General features: G+C 40.7%; 1 protein-coding gene across 2 annotated transcripts in view; it reads right to left on the bottom strand.

The window, feature by feature from the left end:
• ASCC3 (activating signal cointegrator 1 complex subunit 3) overlaps window positions 1-20027 on the bottom strand; it is a 262037-nt gene that overhangs the window by 113359 nt on the left and 128651 nt on the right. For both annotated transcript variants that reach the window (XM_060190713.1, XM_016188499.2), the window contains 8 exons: window positions 17234-17353; window positions 15088-15252; window positions 12923-13009; window positions 11679-11855; window positions 8080-8305; window positions 6941-7095; window positions 2797-2895; window positions 1548-1716 (listed from right to left, as the gene is read on the bottom strand). In XM_060190713.1, coding sequence (XP_060046696.1) covers window positions 1548-1716; window positions 2797-2895; window positions 6941-7095; window positions 8080-8305; window positions 11679-11855; window positions 12923-13009; window positions 15088-15252; window positions 17234-17353 — 1198 coding nt within the window. The remainder of the gene's footprint in view (window positions 1-1547; window positions 1717-2796; window positions 2896-6940; window positions 7096-8079; window positions 8306-11678; window positions 11856-12922; window positions 13010-15087; window positions 15253-17233; window positions 17354-20027) is intronic.

Genomic DNA, 20027 nt, shown 5'->3' with positions numbered 1-20027 from the left:
TAAAAAAAAAATGATGAAGAAGTTATCTCCTTTGGCTCATTTTAGATGGAACTTGAAGACATCATGTTAAGGGAAATAAGCCAAAAAGGAAAGCACAAATACTGAACGGCTTTACTTATAGCAGGACTTGAGGTGTGGGGCTGTGCAGAGTGCATCGCAGCGAAGAAAACAGCTCTGAGGGGGAGCTGACAGGGAGGGGCTGAAGAGAACCTTCATACTGAGAGAAAAGGAGTCGAGCAGCAGGTGAGAGCCCCGCAGCAGCTTTCGCAGGGAGATGAGGAAGTGTGCCCGCCTGGCCATGACGGCACTGCCTGAGAACAATTAACTTCCCAGAACAATGACTTAAAAAAAGTAGATAGGAGGTAGTGACTGAATGAATTCCCCAATAAAGTACTGTGGGGGGGTAAATGTTATTTTAAAACAAATCATATCAAAACTGAAAAGTTCTAACTCATGCTGCAGAAATATAAAATGCACTTTTGCCAGTTGTGAGGATGAACAATACTGTTCCATGGTACTATGAATCACCCCTCCTCCACACACACACACACACACACACACACACACACACACACACACACACACACACACACGGAGAGATACGGTGTGTGCGCACCCACCTAAGCTATGTGTACTGTCTACACTGAGAACACAGGGGTGCGTTCAGCACAGAGACTATGTGCTGCTTGTCGGACCCAGACCGCCTCGTGGCCTCTCTGACCCATTCTGTTCCGGCGCTGTAAACGCTTCCACTGTAGAAACACATCATATGGAGGGAAATATCTCAAAATTCCCTTCAATTAAATGATCGACACAATTTAAATAAAAATAAGCTTAAAGTTAAACTGTCTACTTTAGAACTAAGATTAAGTAAATTTAGCAGACACAAGAATAAAAAAGTCCTTTAAAGGTTACACTGACAGCAAAAACGAAGAAATATGGAGAAATCACAATGAACATATGTAGAAACAGACACATAGACACAGTAACCCAGAAAGAAAAGTTGAGTTGCATGCTTGCAACAAGTGTTACAATTGAAACTTGGTTTAGCTTCTTAATACTGGAACACGCACACATACACATAACTTCCAACCTTGGGAGTCGGGCGGCAGTGCAGGCGGCGCAAAGTGTAAGGACCGGCCTAGGGGTCCCCACCTGCAGGGGCGTCGCTTCACAGGCGGCGAAGCAGGTGTGCAGGTGTCTGTCTTTCTCTCCCCCTTTCTGCCTTCCCCTCCTCTCTCCATATCTCTCTGTCCTAACCAACAACGACGACATCAATAACAACAACAATAATAACTGCAACAATAAAACAAGGACAACAAAAGGGAATAAATAAAATAAATATTAAAAAAATAATAACTCCCACCTTGAAGCTCTAAGAAATGAACCCAATATACAGATTTCATTTTTGAACGTCCTTTTCATATCATATGAACAAGTTGGAATTTACACTGACACTCACTCAACTGTAAAGCCCAGGAACTTGTCTACACTGACTAACCCAACCATCTGGGGCAGTCACTGATCCGAAGGCCCGTTCATGTTACCTGTGTGTGGAGGATGTCTCTCTGGCAGAATCAGATGCTGGAAGTTGATGATGCACACGGCCTCAGCCCCCAGCCATCTATCAGACACTGCTCGGATGTAGTACTGGGAAGGCAAAGGCTCAAAGATGGGGATGGTAAACACCAGCATCTGTGCTTCCTTGCTAACGACCTAGTGTGAAATGCAGTCGGGAGTGAGTCGGAGCTCTCCATTACAGCAAGATTCTAGCTGGCTGTTGCTACGCCAGTGGCATCTATAGTAACACGTGCTAGAGATCAAGAGCTTTGATTTCTTCCTCCCTCCCAATCCTTATCCCTCTTTTGCTACTGGAGATTCACTGCTCTAAGGCAGAGTCTTTCAGACAGACACACAGACAGATGATAGACAGAGACAGCACAGCACTGAAGGTCTGCTCATGGCAGACTAGGTGCCCTCCTAGGCTGCCTATCATGTTGGCCCAAAAGTCGTGGATGCCTCCACAGCTTTACTTTAGAAATGTGTGGGCTTTTCCCTTCTGGGTATATCTGACATAACAGAAAGTAAAACTCTCACTCAATATATTAATAGGTTACCAACTCTACTCATTCACTATCAATATATATATATATATATATATCACTGCCTTAAATAACAGAATCACCTAGCACAAATAGAAGGTGAGCATGAAAAATACTGTGCTGAAAGTAAAAAACACTATCATGAAATTACAGTGCCAGTCACTCAAGACTGCTAGACTGAAGCTTACTTTCTCCTTGATCGAAACAAGCAACTCTTAAGAAAAGCATCAAAGTTAAAGATAGGCTAACATCAAGCTGAGTCTTTCCTTGGGACCTGCAGAGAAATCGGCAGGAGTCGCTTCTGCATAATGCAGCTCAGCCCTCTTTATTGCCGCGTTCGTGCAGCACCTACGTTGATCATGTGATTTATTTTGCATGCTTTGAACCACACTGATCACATGACCCATTCCATCCTCTGGAAGCTTTGCTTTAAAACACAACAGAGACGACTCATCCATTTCTCAGTCTGACACCACAAAATGGCAGCGCTATGTATATATATTTTATAGCTATAATATAGATATAGATATAGATATATTTTACTCTTCCCTTCAAACCAAACGGGAACATAAAAGATAATGAAGCATCAGTGGCACTATGAGATCCAAGAAACGAGCCAGAACAGAAAATGTCACTACATTTACATCTGCCTAGCACCGCAACATATAAAAGATAGCCGTAGAGACATACGTACCTGTTTCTTGAGAATAAGAAAGTACTCAGAATGGTAAATGTGGTCATTTGTAGGATCTTCTACCCAGATCCACCAGGGCTCTCCCACTGTCCCATGGACCTAGAAGGAAATAGATTCTAGTACTATGTACACAGCAGCATAGGTAAGGAATGTGTCAACATAGTCAACATCTGTTCTTCAACTTTATTTGGTATTTATTATTCTATGAGTCGCCACCAGGTTATGGCTGGGGCTCAGTGTCTGCACTATGAATCCACTGATCCTGGAGGCCATGTTTTCCTCTCCTTTTACTTTATTTTTCATTTGAAAATAGGACAGAAAGTAATTGAGAGGAGGGGGCGATGGGGGGCGGGGAGTGAGAGAGAGCGAGAGAGAGAGCGAGCAAGAGAGACTTGTAGCACTTGCTTCACCACTTGTGAAGCTTCTTCCCTGCAGGTGGGAAGTGGGGACTCGAACCTGGGTCTCGTGCAGGATGATGTGTGTCGTATGCTTTACATTGGTTTGTTCTAACCCTCCCCCGCCAAGAGAATTGGATTAGTCCAGTTAATTTGGCGGGCCTGCTTGGCCCCGCCCCAAGGAACCCGGAGAGAGGGTTCCTGAGTCAGAGAGTTCCGGAGTTCGAGAGTTGCAGAGTTAGAGGGTTCCTGAGTTCGAGAGTGCCAGAGTTCCTGAGTTCCTGAGTTCGAGAGTTTCAGGGTTACAGAGTAAGAGAGAGTTCCAGTGGGCCAGAGTTTCAGAGGGCTCTCAAGTACGAGAGTTCCAGAGTTCCAGAGTTGGAAAGTTCCTGAGTTCCAGAGTAAGAGAGAGTGCCTGCGCTGCCGCAAAGAGACAGCAGAATTCTGTTTGGTGATTAGTTTGTCTTAGTTTATGAATTGTTGTTCCTGAATAAAGAAATACAGCTTCCCTGCCCAGCCGTTGTCTCCGCGTCTCTGTTACCCGCCGTGAAGCAAGCCAGCCCGGCAAGAGCCTCCGAAATTTAACAACAGATGTGTGCTCTTAACCAGGTGCACCCACCCCTGCCTGGCTCCTCTAGCTCTTTTTAAAAGTGTTACCATACATAATTTACTTGACAAAGTAAACATTGAAAATGCACAGCTAAATGGTGTTAATATATTACTCTATTATATATTTTATTCTCACTGAAGTTAGTCTGAAATCCTACAAGTTAGTTACACAAACTGTTGAGTAGTTTGTTGTAATAAGCCAAATTATGAGGAACTTAAAATAAAAAAAAACCCTACATAAACATTTAAAAATGAGGGGTCAGGCAGTGGTGCACCGAGCTAAGCGCAAATAGTCACTTCACAGGCGGTGAAGCGGGTCTGCAGGTGTCTGTCTTTCTCACCCCTTCTCTGTCTTCCCCTTCCTCTCTCAGTCTCTCTGTGTTATCGAATAAAAAAAAAAATAAAGAAAAGAAAAAAGCCGCCAGAAGCAGTGGATTCCCAGTGCTGGCACCATGTTCCTGAGACTGGAGGCAAACAAACAGACACAAAGACCATTTAAAATGTTTACTGTGGTTCAAGCCCTGGCTCCCCACCTGCAGGGGTGTCGTTTCACAAGCGGTGAAACAGGTCTGCAGGTGTCTATCTTTCTCTCCCCCTCTCTGTCTTCCCCCTCACCTCTCCATTTCTCTCTGTCCTATCCAACAACAATGACAACAATAATAACTACAACAATAGAACAACAAGGGCAACAAAAGGGAATAAATAAATAAAAATAAATGTTTACTGAAGGGGGAGATAGCCTAACGGTCATGCAAACAGACTCTCATGCCTGAGGCTCTGAAGTCCCAGGTTCAATCCCCCACATCACCATCAACCAGAGCCGACCAGTGCTCTGGTGAAAAAAAAAAAAAAAAACAACTTTCTGTACCTCACGTAAAATGCTTATTGAACAAGAAGGCCCAGTGTGGGTTTGATGTACCTGTGATAACATCTCGGGTACTAAAGGAATAACGTCAGAGGTAGAAAATAGAAGAAAAAAAATGTGTTGGAAGTGCAGGAAGGAAATGTTTACGAGTATTCATAGTATGGGATGCTCAGAGAAGCAAAGAAATCACTAAGAAAAACCCATGTGTTGTAGTAACTGGTGAGTTTCTGGTGTGCCCCGAGGAAGCAATGTTAGAAGAAAAAGAGAAAGTTAAACTGGAGAAAAAGAAGAATACAAGGCTAAAAGTAAAGAGGAAAACAAAAGGGCAGTTTGAGAAACACTGAGATTTTGAAAGGACTCTTTGAACAAGGAGAAACTTGAATCTCTAGTGGTGGTGGTGGGGGAAGACAAACTAAGTTAAACAGAGGTGACAAAATGAAGATAACATGCAGAAAGTGATGTAGACAGCGGAGAAGCAATTCCAGAAGCTAGACCTTCTGCTTTCTGCTCCCCATAAAGAATTTTGGTCCAGACTCCCAGAGGGATAAAGAATAAGAGAAGCTTCCAGTGGAGGAGATAGATAGGACATGGAACTCTGGTGGTGGGAATTGTATGGAATTATATCCCTGTTATCTTAATCTTGTTAATCATTATTAAATCACTAATAAAAAAATTAAGCAACATTCCTTTCAAGCTGAATCCATGAAATAACCGCCTAAGGGCAGGTGCTGGCACACCTGACTGACAGCACATGTTACCATGCACAAGGACCCAGGTTCAAGCCTTTGTCAACATCTGCACAGGGAAAGCTTCATAAGCAGTAAAGTAGTGCTGGACAGGTCTCCTTTACTTCTCTCTCTCTCTCTCTCCTCTTGTTTTCTGTCTATATCCAAATAAATTATTTTTAAAAAATCAATTGATGTTCAAAAAGAATTCCTTGGAATATACCTAAAATAGACTTCCTAGCTTTTTCCAAAATCCCAAATCACATCTGCTATACCCTTACCTTTAGGTTCTTGATTATTAAACAACCTGCTCTGCTTTATATCTCATTGCTTTTCAGCCACCAAGTTGCAGATGCTACCATGACACCAACCTGACCTCCCTGGGCAGACAACCTCACCGGTGTGTTCTGTAACGTCACCTCCCCAGAGCCCTGCCCCACTAGGGAAAGACAGAGACAGCCTGAGAATATGGATCGACCTGCCAACACCCATGTTCAGTGGAGAAGCAATTATAGATGCCAGACCTTTCACCTTCTGCACCCCATAAAGAATTTTGGTCCTCGTTCAACAATTTGCTTGGCTTTGCATGTTAACTCTCTTTTCAGCCACCAGGTTCCAGATGCCAGCATGATGCCGACCAGACTTCCCTGGACAGACCCCACCAATGTGTCCTGGAGCTCCACTTCCCCAGAGACCCACCCTAATAGGGAAAGAGAGAGGCAGGCTGGGAGTATGGATCCACCTGTCAACACCCATGTTCAGCGGGGAAGCAATTACAGAAGCCAGACCCTCCACCTTCTGCATCCCACACCTTCTGCATCCCACAATGACCTTGGGTCCATACTCCCAGAGGGATAAAGAACAGGAAAGCTATCAGGGGAGGGGATGGGATACAGGGATCTGGTGGTGGGAACTGTGTAGAGTTGTACTCCTCCTATCCTACAGTTTTGTTAATGTCTCCTTTTTTAAATAAACAAATAAATTTAAAAAAAAAAGAATTCTGGTCTATATTCCCAAAAGGATAAAGAACAGGAAGCGTCCAATGGAAGGGATGGGACACAGAACTCTGGTGGTGGGAACAGTACCCCTCTTATCCAACAGACTTGTTGACCATTATTAAATCAATAAAAAATAAAATAAAATAAAAAGAATTCCTCAGTGTTGCTAGTCTAGGTTTTCTGAATGCACTGAAAGGGTTTCACTGGTGCATATACTGATACTTCATACCACACATTTGGTCATGAGGCTGAGTCTACACACTATTCCCAGGGTCTAACGGCACTTCAATGCCTCTTTTTCGGTGGCGACAGGGTGTTGCACATGCATGATTCTGCTCCTCCCACGACTTCAGCTTCCCCCGGGGAGTGCTGTTCCTGTGGCATGAGGACATGATCCTGGGCTTCAGGGGTGAGCTACCTTAACAGCTTCCCAACCAGCACGTTGTCTCACAGTGTCTCCTATATGCCCAAGGACAAACTTAGGAAGGCAGAGTTGAACCTGTGGTTTGGGCATTTTTGCCTCATGTAAGTACAAATGATTCCTACTTGTACCTGATCATTCCAAGAGAAATCAGGACAGATGTTAAGTGTCACTCTGAGGACAGTCCGTGTGATGGGCTGAATGGATGCTTCCATTGTAACAGAAGGAATCTGATGAACGCACTGCTTGACCTTGAGCCCAATATTCACATGATGCAGCATGTGACCTGAAAGGAAGGAAAACATGGTAGAGAAATGTATTCAGACAGAAAAAAAGCAAAAAAAAAAAAAAAAAAAAAAGCAATACAATCTGACTTGTAAATGGAATTTCAGAGGTGATTTTTATTGCTTGTTTTATGATTTGCTATGAAGAATAGTTGACATTCTTGACCTGGCATGTTTGAATATTTTATAATAGTTAACTTGAATTAGCAATTCATAGCTCTGGAAACCAGAGTCAAAGTTTCTTTAGCTACTTAATAAGGTCCTTAAAATAACTGAGATCTGATAGTGCCAAACTTCTAAAAACAGATCTACTGTTCTCCTAATTAGTTGATGCCGTATCGTCGAAACCATTAATATTTTGTAGAAATAGCCATTTATTCAATCCAGGTTTGTTTCCGAATTCTATAACCACAATAAGAAATAACTTATAATGACAGATGAGATATCTGTCATTCTCAACCATCCACAGCCACTCCTGGGAAATACAAAGATAAGACTCTAAGCACTGTCATTCTAGTACAGAATCAACAACACAGTCATGCTTTTCACAAGTGGTAACATCCTGAGAGACAGATATTCCTGGGAGGGGTGGGTGGGCCAGAGGCAGCACACAAGTAGAACTCCCCCGGAACATTCCTACTCCAGTTCAAGCAACAGGGGAAGTAGATTGTATATCCTGGCGTCAGTGTTTCTGATAAATTTTGGTTCATAGTTTCAGTCCCCACCTGCTTGGTGGGAAGCTTCCTGAGTGGCAAGGCTGCAGGTCTCTCTTTATCTCTCCCTTGTCTCTCAATTTCTCTATCTCCACTCAATAAGTAGAACATTTGTTAAAAATGCAGACATTTTTTGGCTTACGTTTAGATAAATAAAAAAGTTTCACAAAATAATATACATATATATCTTGAACCATGTGAGAATACACGATTTTCTTTCACATCTAGAAAAGTATTTGCACAGAAGCATACATACAATCATTTATTTCTTACCTATTTCATCTTTCCTCATGTCTTTAAGCTTATCCACACTAAGGTTTTTCTCTTCCAGTCTTGTTAGAATGTGTGGTGGTAAGACTGAAAATTGCCTCAAAGGGCTAGCCCAACCCCAGAGTCTCTTGTCGATGACTTTACTAAGATTCAGGAGCTTGTAGGTCATGGCAGGCCAACGTTTCCTCAGAGCAATTTCAAAAAGAGCACGGACGATTCTAGCAGCGTTCTACAGAATGAAAAAGGGGGAAGTGGTGGTCGGGCTCAGTATGCTTTTAAATTTGTCAATGAATTTATTATTCAGACTCAATTTAAAAAGTAGGTTACACCCTTCAAATGTGGGCCATACCAACTTTCTCATGAACTCCAATCATCCTTATTATTTGTGTGTAAGAAGAATCACACCCTTTCCATGTGAATGCTTTACTGTTGAACTCCCAGATGGCAGCCTTACTTCAAGTTCTACTCTTATATCCCATAAATTGATTGAAATGAAGACAGAGAGAGAGAGAGTGGGGGGAGAGGCATGTAAAGCACTTAAGAGAATGTGGAGGCCATAAGGAATGAGAGATAACTAAGGACGGACCTGACCATTTAGCTGACCTGACTACTTACAAAATCACTTAGAGGAGAAATAAAGGACACTATAAAATCCAGTCCAGAAGAAAAATTAGTTAAAGTGATAAAGAAAATATTTATAAGTGAAACTATCCAGATAATGATGGCCCCTATAAACCAAGCATGGCAACTATTTTACACACACTATCTCATTTAGTCTTTTTTTTTCTTTTTCTTTTTCTTTTTTTGACCTCCAGGGTTATTGCTGGGGCTCGGTGTCTGCACCATGAATCCACTGCTCCTGGAGGCCATTTTTTCCCTTTCTGTTAGCCTGGTTGTTCCCAAATGTGCCCAGATATATGCTGTCTTCACATCCTAGAATCTACAGCCGCTCCATAAAAGGTGGAAGAAACAGCATAAAAACTCCCAGAGTACACTGACAGTGCATGTGTGTCTGAAAGTGTACAGGCACTATGGGATAATAACTAAAATCTCTAACCTATAGTCTAGAGAAGCAAACACTACTTTATTATCATTATTTTAAATAATAGCACAAGATATTCAAACATTTTTCCTAGAGGCTGAAAGAGTAGCGTTTCAGAATACAGAAAGAAGTACTAATTTATCAAGTGGAGATACTGCTTGTGGAGCTACTGAGGAAGCAAGCCTAAAATGTAAATAGTGAAGAATAACTCAGCTGTTTACAGTATATTCATGTAAATAGTGAAGGATGACTCAGCTGTTTTATAGTATATTCATGTAAATAGTGAAGGATGACTCAGCTGTTTATAGTATATTCATGTAAACAGTGAAGGATGACTCAGCTGTTTTATAGTATATTCATGTAAATAGTGAAGGATGACTCAGCTGTTTTATAGTATATTCATGTAAATAGTGAAGGATGACTCAGCTGTTTATAGTATATTCATGTAAATAGTGAAGGGTGACTCAGCCGTTTCATGTAAATAGTGAAGGGTGACTCAGCCGTTTATAGTATATTCATGTAAACAGTGAAGGATGACTCAGCTGTTTATAGTATATTCATGTAAATAGTGAAGGATGACTCAGCTGTTTTATAGTATATTCATGTAAATAGTGAAGGATGACTCAGCTGTTTATAGTATATTCATGTAAATAGTGAAGGGTGACTCAGCCGTTTCATGTAAATAGTGAAGGGTGACTCAGCCGTTTATAGTATATTCATGTAAATAGTGAAGGATGACTCAGCCGCTTTATAGTATATTCATGTAAATAGTGAAGGATGACTCAGCCGTTTATAGTATATTCATGTAAGTAGTGAAGGATGACTCAGCCGTTTATAGTATATTCATGTAAATAGTGAAGGGTGACTCAGCCTTTTTATAGTATATTCATGTAAATAGTGAAGGGTGACTCAGCCGTTTACAGTATATTCATGTAAATAGTGAAGGGTGACTCAGCAGTTTTATAGTATATTCATGTAAATAGTGAAGGATGACTCAGCCGTTTTATAGTATATTAGAGAATGGCAAACACCTAACAATGAAGAAGGAACAAGAATGCTTTGGTATACAGCCCGAATTTTCTAAGATTTAAAATATGGGCATCAATCATAAAGAAACTCTATTTTTTTTTTTTTAACTGCAAAACAGTCCTTACATCAGTGCTGGTAATGTTTTTATAATCTTGAATCAAGCACAAACAAGGTGAGGTTACTCATTCAGAACACAGAAGTGTTACCTTTCAGATAAAGCATTAACTATTTCCATATCATAAAATATGAAATGGCAGTATTACTTTTTGACAATAAAAGATAAAAGAAATGAAAACATCTGAAATACTGGTACTGGAGAAGTCATGGGATTTAGAGGACGCATGTTTGTTTACAGCAGAATCACGTTTGTTCCAAGATGAGAAAATTGTTCTCACCCTATCAGAGCTTACGGTCCATGGTTTCTGAGATTATCACCCAGCTCTCAGTTGTCTTGATTAAACTACGCATTCATTCAATCTGTTTACCGTGCTATCTTGGACCATGTTTGTAAATATTTCATGATTACAGCTATTTCAAAGCACTCCTGAGTATTTGTGGTATTACTTACAATTTATTTAACATAAACATACTTTGCCTACATTAAGGCTAAGAAAAATTACAAGCCTAAAATATATTAGTTTTCTTATTTAAAATGAAATTAAGCTTTTATTTCTTCTTAACAGAGACCAATAGAAAATGATGAGGTAGTCTTACTAAGTAAAGAGGATTCTTTAAAAGTATATTGAGAAGAGACACCTGTTAGCTGAAAGGTATATACCACCACAGGTAAATTCTTTTTGTTCACATGGGGAGTTGAACATAAAAACCTAAGTATCACTTATACTATGATATTATTTAAAAAGGTCTGTGTTTAATAGACTGCAAGTTAGCGAATAATTTGAGGGGGAAGAAAGACTGACTTTGTTCATTAGAGAATGGTAACAAGATATAAGTATACTCTAATTAAAAATAAAAACAAGTGGGGGCTGGGCAGTAGCACAGCGGATTAAGCGCACATGGCGTAAAGTGCAAGGACCAGCGTAAAGATCCTGCTCGGTTTAGCCCCTGGCTCCCCACCTGTAACGGGGTCGCTTCATAGGCAGTGAAGCAGGTCTGCAGGTGTCTATCTTTCTCTCCCCCTCCTCTCCTGATTTCTTGCTGTCCTATCCAATGACAACAATAACAATAACAACAACAATAAACAATAATAAGGGCAACAAAAGGGGAAAAATAGCCTCCAGGAGCAGTGGATTTGTAGTGGAGGCACAGAGTCCCAGCAATAACCCTGGAGGCAAAACAACAAAAACAACAAAAGGAAATGAAAGAGTCATGCCAAATTTTACCTTCATCCTTGACTTAAACCACGGATAGCTTAAAAGATGTACACATTACATAGAGCCAGTTTTAAGATGAGATGGTAATTTTGTAACATGACATAATTGTAGTATGTTCTTAAAACAGCAATGAATTTACTCTGTGAGTCGGAAAATAAAGAGAAAATGGGGGGGGGGAGGGAGAGTAACATTCTTACCTGTGCAACATAGGCAGAATCTGATATAAGAGAAAAGCTGTCCATCTCTCCTCGGCTAATATAAGTTTGAAGCAGGATATTTATTTTTCCGTAACTGTTCTCTACACCTCCAGGAGCTGAGAGTTCACAAAAATTGTTTAATAAGGTGTCTAGCTCCTCTACTTCTTCTTCTCGGACCTAGAAATAAATGTTTTATAGGATTTTTGTAGTGATTTACTGGAATTTCCCATACTGAAATCAAATCACAATGCATGTTTTTTAAAAGGTCAGCTTTTTTTCCCCCCATAATTCAACATTAATTTTTCAGTGACAGGTGCAAACCCAATGTCCCCTATCCCTAGTCACCAGTCGAACTTCCCACATTTGGGGAAGTCTCAGAGGTCTACACACCTGCATGCAGCCCATAAGTCTGCCTACAGAGACCATCTTCATGCTCAGAGCATCTCCCCCACCTGGTACCAACAATCTCCTTTTGTGCAACTAAGTAATAGTTAATTTGTCTGACAGGTAACTAATACAATCCAGTAAGACTCTACCCTGAGGCTGTTAAAATTCCATTATTCATCACCAATATTAAAGTTGCCATTGACATATAAAAATCTGATATGCCACAAAAATTAAATCTTCTGACCTCGCTATCTTTCAATTGATGAGATTTCATTTTTTATTTGACCAGAGTAAAACCTCTGCCCAAATGGATTAGGGCAAACTCGAATTATCTTCAAATGCATTCATTACAGTCATATAGTTTTATATGGTACACCATATTCAGAGCTTGAAACTGTGGAGTACTATGATTCAAAGCATTAAAGTTTTTACTGCTAATAAGAATAAATTATAATAATGGTACAGAAATATTCATATCTCACTTTGAATCACGCATATCCTTTAAGTTTCCTTCAATAAACCTCATATTGCAAATAAGCCCAACCTCTACACAGTAAATTCTTCAAGTGTTTCATTATTGTAGCACATATTGGAAACATTTAGTTTATGGTAGAGAACACAGAATGATGGCAGATATGGCATAATACTGTCTGAGGGAATAGATACTGTTGATAAACGGGAAAAGAAGTGGATTGTTCACGTGTAAAGTAGCATGTAGCTTATATTGTATCAGGAACAACAATCACAAGCTTCTACAGACAAACAAATACATGTATTATGTGTGTGTGTGTCTGTGTGTGTGTGTGTCTGTGTGTGTGTCTGTGTATGTGTGTGTGTGTAGCTTCACCAACTCTTACCTTGATTTGATCAAATTCTTCAGCTTTGGAGACGATAGCAAAGATATCACTTTCTGTTTTGTGAGCATCAAAGAGTTCATTGAAGGTCTATCCAAAGTAAGTGTTAAAATCGATTAAAACAGTAAAATATTTTCAATGAAAAGCCTCACTAGCAATTAATTATACATTCTTAACAAACATTTGTACCATAGGTAAAGTAGAGTCATGTCTGTGGCATGCTATTCCAGGTCACTGCTTTATAAGCATCATCTATCAAGACTAGACATCCTTTCTGAAACATAGAGAGAAAAAAAAAAATCTAATTCATGAAATGTACATTTCGTGGTCTGGGAGGGGGCGCAGTGGATAGGGTTTTGGACTCTCAAGCATAAGGTCCTGAGTTCAATCCCCAGCAGCACATGTACCAGAGCGATGTCTGGTTCGTTCTCTCTCTCCTATCATTTCTCATGAATCAAAAAATAAAATCTTAAAAAAAAATCCAGCATAGCCTTTGGGTCTTCGCACATGTTCAGCAAAAGCATATGGAAACCTGCCACCATTTACCCACTTGAAGCTGATCAGACAGCATAAAAAAAATCCAGAGAGGAAAAACTAAAAATACATAACCTGAAGATTCTGACAAAGATACCATATTTTCCCAGGAGAAGGCACAGAAGTCCAGATAGCTGAAGTATAGGTGACAGAAACAGCAGAAGGCTTGAGGAAAAATTTCAAGCCAAAGAAAAAAAGAAAAGAAAAAAACATTATTATAGTTGTGAGATAATATTTACATTAAAGACTTTGGCAAAACCTAAAGTGCTATACAAATAGAAAGTTTGCCTTTTTAAAAATTTATTTTATTTTCCCTTTTGTTGCTCTTGATTTTTTATTGTTGTAGTTATCACTGATATTGTCATTGTTAGGTAGGACAGAGAGAAATGGAGAGAGGAGGGGAAGACAGAGAGGGGGAGAGAAAGACAGACACCTGCAGACCTGCTTCACCGCCTGGGAAGCAACTCCCCTGCAGGTGGGGAGCCGGGGGCTCGAACCAGGATCCTTATGCCGGTCCTTGGGATTCACGGCACGCGTGCTTAACCTGTTGCGCTACTGCCCAACTCCTTGAAAGTTTGCTTTTTTTTTTTTTTTTCCCTCCAGGGTTATTGCTGGGCTCAGTGCCTGCACCATGAATCCACCGCTCCTGGAGGCCATTTTTCCCCCTTTTTGTTGCCCTGGTTGTTGCAGCCTCGTTGCGGTTATTATTGCCATTGTTGACGTTGCTTTGTTGTTGGATAGGACAGAGAGAAATGGAGAGAGGAGGGGAAGACAGAGAAGGGGAGAGATAGACACCTGCAGACCTGCTTCACCACCCGTGAAGCGACTCCCCTGCAGGTGGGGAGCCGGGGGCTCGAACCGGCATCCTTACGCTGGTCCCTGCGCGAAAGTTTGCTTTTTTAAAAAAGCTGTGAGCAAACTGCTAACGCAGAGAAATATCTTCTATGTGCACCGTGCATGCCAAGTAGTATAAAGCCTAGACTGCATTGAAGTCTGAATTTCAGTGAATGAAAAATAATGACTTTGATAGCTTGTAACGCTATTTACATTTAAGAAACAAAGTAAGATACAAAAATAAATATATGAAAAAAGTCATGCTTTCTGTCTCACGTGAAAGCATGTATGTACTCTTTAGGATGCAAACATAGTGACACCACTTCGTCATAGGAAGATCATGTTAAACTGAATGAAGGCTATCATTATAAAATAGTCTGAATTACACTTGAAAAATCTCTTAAATTGTACAGATAGTATACATAGGTTGACTGAAAATAATATTGGCTTCCTACTCCTTCTTTAGTCAGACTTTCTCAGAAATTTAGAATGCTGGCAAGCATGACCTATTTAAAAACATTCAACGCCTTTATTCCACCAGTCCCCTAAGTATGTTCAACTATCTTAAGCTCAGGTTCAATCTACTGCTTGGGATATACTCATTGAAGAGACAGACAGCAAGAGGGTCTTCAATTTTTAAAGTCTTCTATTTTTTCTTGTATTTAGAAAGTGGACCGTACTGAATACAGATGCCTTACATTCATTTTACTGTTCTATATTCAAGCTATAGTTTGAAGACTAGAAAGGGTCTGTGTACCCAAACAAACATATGAACACATTTGTTCTGTGGAGTTGAATACCTCGATGGTGCTGTATTTAATATAGTAGTGGCTGGCGGTCCTGCCCAGGTCCGTCGAGGAAAAATACCCAGTTCGTTCCTCAAAGCGAATCATTCGAGCTTTGTCAAGCTTCCGTCCCACTTCAATGACCAGTTGTTCTCGATGTTTAGCTAATGTTGGGTCCATCTACAGGGAAAAAAACAAACAAAACACACACACACACAGCCTGGATTATCTCTTTAGAAAATCATCATTTACACAGATAGAGCTCTCTACAGAAATCTACAAACTGTTAGTGCTTTCTCTCTCTGGTCATATGCAATCCAATGAAATATGATCTTTGAAGGGTAGAGGAGGAGGTATAAGAGAATTAAGATTATAAAAAATAATTTAATATTCTATGGACGACTACTCTGTGATAAAAAAAAGATGACATTGTACCCTTCAGGACAAAATAGATAGAACTGGAGGATGAAGCAGCTCAGTGAAGTAAGTAATGAGATGCAAGACAACTACTACCTGGTTTCACTCAAATGTGGAATCTAGAGATCTGGTTTACATGAACTTGCCAAAATAAAAAAATCCAAACAAAGCAGAAGCCAGCCAGCTGTAAGACTTGTGAGAAGCCTGGTGGTTACCTTTGGGAGGTAGGCGGGTGCTGGGTGTGACGTAGAACTAGACACTGCCACCTTACAATCTTGAAACATAGTATTCATGGCAAATAAACAAGTTAAGAATCAATAATATTTAAACAAGTTGAGCGAATGCCAGATGTGTAGCTATGGAGTAACAGCAACTTCACAGTCACTCCCCCTGTCAACTAGGTGAAGCAACAAGAAAAAAAGTGCTTGAAACCTCTCTGAAGGACAATGGGGGCTCCAAAAGAAATTCACTCAGACTTGGGTGGGTACAGGGGCCTGCGGACACGGGGTGGAGAGAGCCTCTCAGGGCAGAAGCAGTTTGTACAAGCGGCAAGTGCGATCTCAGAAGCTACCGTGGGGGCACATCAAGGCAGGGAATTTCTGGGTGCCTAATCTGGGACTCTGGGGGGCACCAGTATATTAGGGGAAAATGTGCAGATACTAAATCCATAGTCAGCCTAGACCACAGCAGATGCTACTCATTTAAGCAAGAAAAAGAGGGGGCCAGACGGTAGTGCACAGGGTTAAGCACACGTCATATGAAGTGCAAGGGGCATAAGGATCCAGGTTTGAGCCCCTGGCTCTCCACCTGCAGGGGGGAGTCGCTTCACAGGTGGTGAAGCAGGTGTGCAGGTGGCTATCTTTTTCTCCCTCTCTCAGTCTTCCCCTCCTCTCTCCATTTCTCTCTGTCCTAACCAACAACGATGACATTAATAATAGCAATAATAACTACAACAACAATAAAACAAGGACAACAAAAAAGGGCAAAAAAATGAGTAGAGGCAGGGAGAGAGGAAGAGAGACACCTGCAATACTGTTTCACTGCTTATACAGCTTCCCCTGCAGGTGGGCAGCCGGGGGCTCGAACAGGGATCTTTGCGCTTTGCGCCACATGCGCTTAACCCGCTGCGCTAAAGCCAGACCCCCTCTTCGTCTCAATTTATCTGTCTCTATCTAATAAACAAATAAGATAGTTTTTTTAAAAAAAAATAAATGTTTTTTTTTTTAAAAAACTTAAGTTAATATACAACTGCTTCCACATGCCTGATTCCCAATCTATGTACACTGGGTTATAGCCTCAAAACTGTTAATGTCATCAATATTATCTTTTAATTTTTGGAGTAAAGAATCAGAAGAAATCTGATAAGAGGAACATGCTGTATACAGCATAGACTACCATTAAAAGTGGTCTGTAAATTTTCTCATGCCTGGTTTACCCCCAAAACCATATTTAAGTTAGAAGTAAATATTAATGTCAAATGAAAATGTCCCCAAATAATTAGAAACAATAGACATATTAATGTATCAGTATCAGTGGGAAAAATGCAAAGAAAATGAAATTGTAGCGGGACAAACTGAATTTTGTTTAGCATTTTCTAATCTATTTTGATAGAAGACTTACTTTTCCTTTCAGTCACCTAACTCCTTTCAGATAGGTCAGATGTTGCAAATATTTATCCTCATCAAGAAAGGATTACAGACCCGAAAAGCAGGCTTGATAGTTTTTTTATAAATGAGTTTTCTACCTGATAAGCCTTGTGGCTGATGCCGTACACTAATGGGTTTGCTCTCATCCGCACATAAAGATAAGTGTAACTTATCCACTTCACTGCTTCTTCCACATTAGTAACTGTTCCCAGAGCAATCTGCAAATCCAAAATATGACAAAATTAAAGTGATGCATTAAAGCATGGCGCAAACATCACATGATAAACCATTCTGACAGAAGCTAAGCTTTAAGAGACACAGCAGCAAGCTTTGCCTAAAAGGAGGCACACAGGACTGGTGGGCAGGCACCACATTTGGCAGCTAATTAAACACCAGTCCTGCCTCATTTAAGAGCAGTGCACAGCAAGTGTTAGATTCCGCGAATTTACTCAATACATAGCGTCGGACTTTTTCCTTAAATGGTATCCAATCCTACACATCACTAAGAACTTGGGTGCATATGTGTTTTCTTATTGTTCTTCTGGTTTCATTTTATGCGGCCCACAGTGCTGAAAGCTGTAAATACAAGTGCAGCAGGTGAAAACAGCCGGGTCAGGTGGTGGTGTATTGGGAGAGGGCACACGTTTCTGCGTGCAAGGACCCTGGTTCGAGTCCCTGGTCTCTCTACCTGTAAGAGGGAAGCTGCATGAGCTGTGTAGCAGTGCAGTCGGTGATCCCTTTCTCTCCCTCTCTACCCCAACTTCCCTCTCAGTCTCTATTACAAAACAAAATGACCCAAAAAAGAAGAAGAAAAAAAAAAACAGCTGCCAATTCTAGCCCTCTTTAACACATATAATCATCACACCCATCAAAAAGGTCATTATGCCTCTAGCTATATGCGTGGTGGCGAGTATAAAAACTACACAACGCAATCACAAAGGAAATGTGCTAAACACACATTAAGAGCGCCGGTGGTGGGGCGTTATCAGCTAGGCCCATGAGCCTGAGCGCAGGAGGCCCCGAATTCAACCCCCCCGCAACCCATAAGCCAGAGTGATGCTCTGACTTTCTGTCTCTCCTCTTGTATGAATAAGGACACAAGTTTGAGGGCCTGGCCAACACATGGGAGCACATACGCAGCGGGAGCTTCGAAAGCGATGGAGAGGGCAGTGGGGTTTCTTCTCTCTCACTCTCTTCCTTCCTCACCTCCCCCTGCCTCTATTCCTTCTTGTTTCTCTGAAAAAGTTTTGCTCACTATCTAAACACACACACACGCACACGCACACGCACACGCACACACACATAAGAAAAAGAGAAATATCCAAAAATAAAAAATGATAAGCCAAGTCTATTTACTTTTAAATTTACAGTGACTTGAAGTAGGTCAGACAAAAGCTCTATGATCTTGTATGTGGAATCTAAAAACATCAAAGAGTAGGATGGTAGTTGCCAGGGGCTGAGGTGTGGAGGAAACTCTGAGAGGCAGGTTGAAGGGCATAAGCTCTCAAAGAAAATGAGTAAGTTCCTTGAACCGAATACACAGTACAGCAATCACAATGAGAACAGTACGGTACTATACACCTCAAAGTTATGAAATTAACATTTTGGGAGTCGGGCGGTAGCGCAGCGGGTTAAGCGCAGGTGGCGCAAAGCACAAGGACCGGCATAAGGATCCCGGTTTGAGCCCCCGGTTCCCCACCTGCAGGGGAGTCGCTTCACAGGCGGTGAAGCAGGTCTGCAGGTGTCTGTCTGTCTCTCCTCCTCTCTGTCTTCCCCTCCTCTCTCCATTTCTCTCTGTCCTATCCAACAACGACAACAACAATAATAACTACAACAATAAAACAACAAGGGCAACAAAAGGGAATAAATAAAATAAATTAAAAAAAGAAATTAACATTTTAATTTTCTTATCAGCACAACAATAAAGTGGTGAAGGGTGGGTTGACTATGGTCATAAGCATTACATGTATCGTATTATATTGGACAGCCTCAAATTATATGACAGGATAGATCAAACAGATCTGAATAAAGCTGGAAACATACACAAGTTTTCACTAATTTATTTACAAATGCCTAGACAAGTCACAACATAATTACGTATACACACTCCAGAAATTTGAACTCTTAAGAATTTTCGCAGAATGAAGACTAACCAGAATTAAAATTTAACTAATGATGGGGGTTGTACAGCACTTTGTAGATATTTAAAAGTAAGGGAATTAAATGCTGTCTAACCCAAGTAAATGAAACTAACTTGATGATATGGCCAAATATCTGATAGTATCCCTATTTATGGGTCTTATTTCACAATAAAAATCATGTCAGTTGCTTTATAACCTATAAATATTTCAAAATAATAACATACAATTCATAAGAGTAGAAAATTTTAAAGGATAAATTCAACATACTATGATTTTCAAAGCCAGACTCGGTGAATTACTGTTATTACCTACAGTTACTAATGATAAGACTAGCAGAATGGAGGGAGTAGGTTTCAAGAAATGAATCAAGTCTCATAAATGCCCACCCCAAAGCAAGAATGCCCAGGAAAATGTATGTCAATTTGTGATGGTACATGGTATTTTGAGATCAACCCTTGGATGCCACCTAGTGACAAAATAAAAATCTACTTGTAAATATTTTGTTGCCTAGTGGCTACTATGAGCTGACTCGTAGTCTCCGGACCAAGAATAATCAATGACTACTGAAGACTCCCCTGGTCTTAAGAAGCCCAGTGTGACTGGGCACTGAGCTCACAGCCCAAAAATGGGCTGTGGGGGGTCCAGAAGAGATCTCTCTCTGGGTTTTCTTGCCTTTTTATCCATTCATTTCAAGAGGACTCAAAGGAATCTCAAGACAGTTTATATCAGCAAAACAGTCTGATAAGGAGAG

The sequence above is a fragment of the Erinaceus europaeus genome, chromosome 4 (assembly GCF_950295315.1).
Source record: "Erinaceus europaeus chromosome 4, mEriEur2.1, whole genome shotgun sequence".
NCBI lineage: Eukaryota > Metazoa > Chordata > Mammalia > Eulipotyphla > Erinaceidae > Erinaceus > Erinaceus europaeus.
Note: the sequence above shows the minus strand (reverse complement) of the source record. Positions and strands in the feature narration are given on the sequence as shown.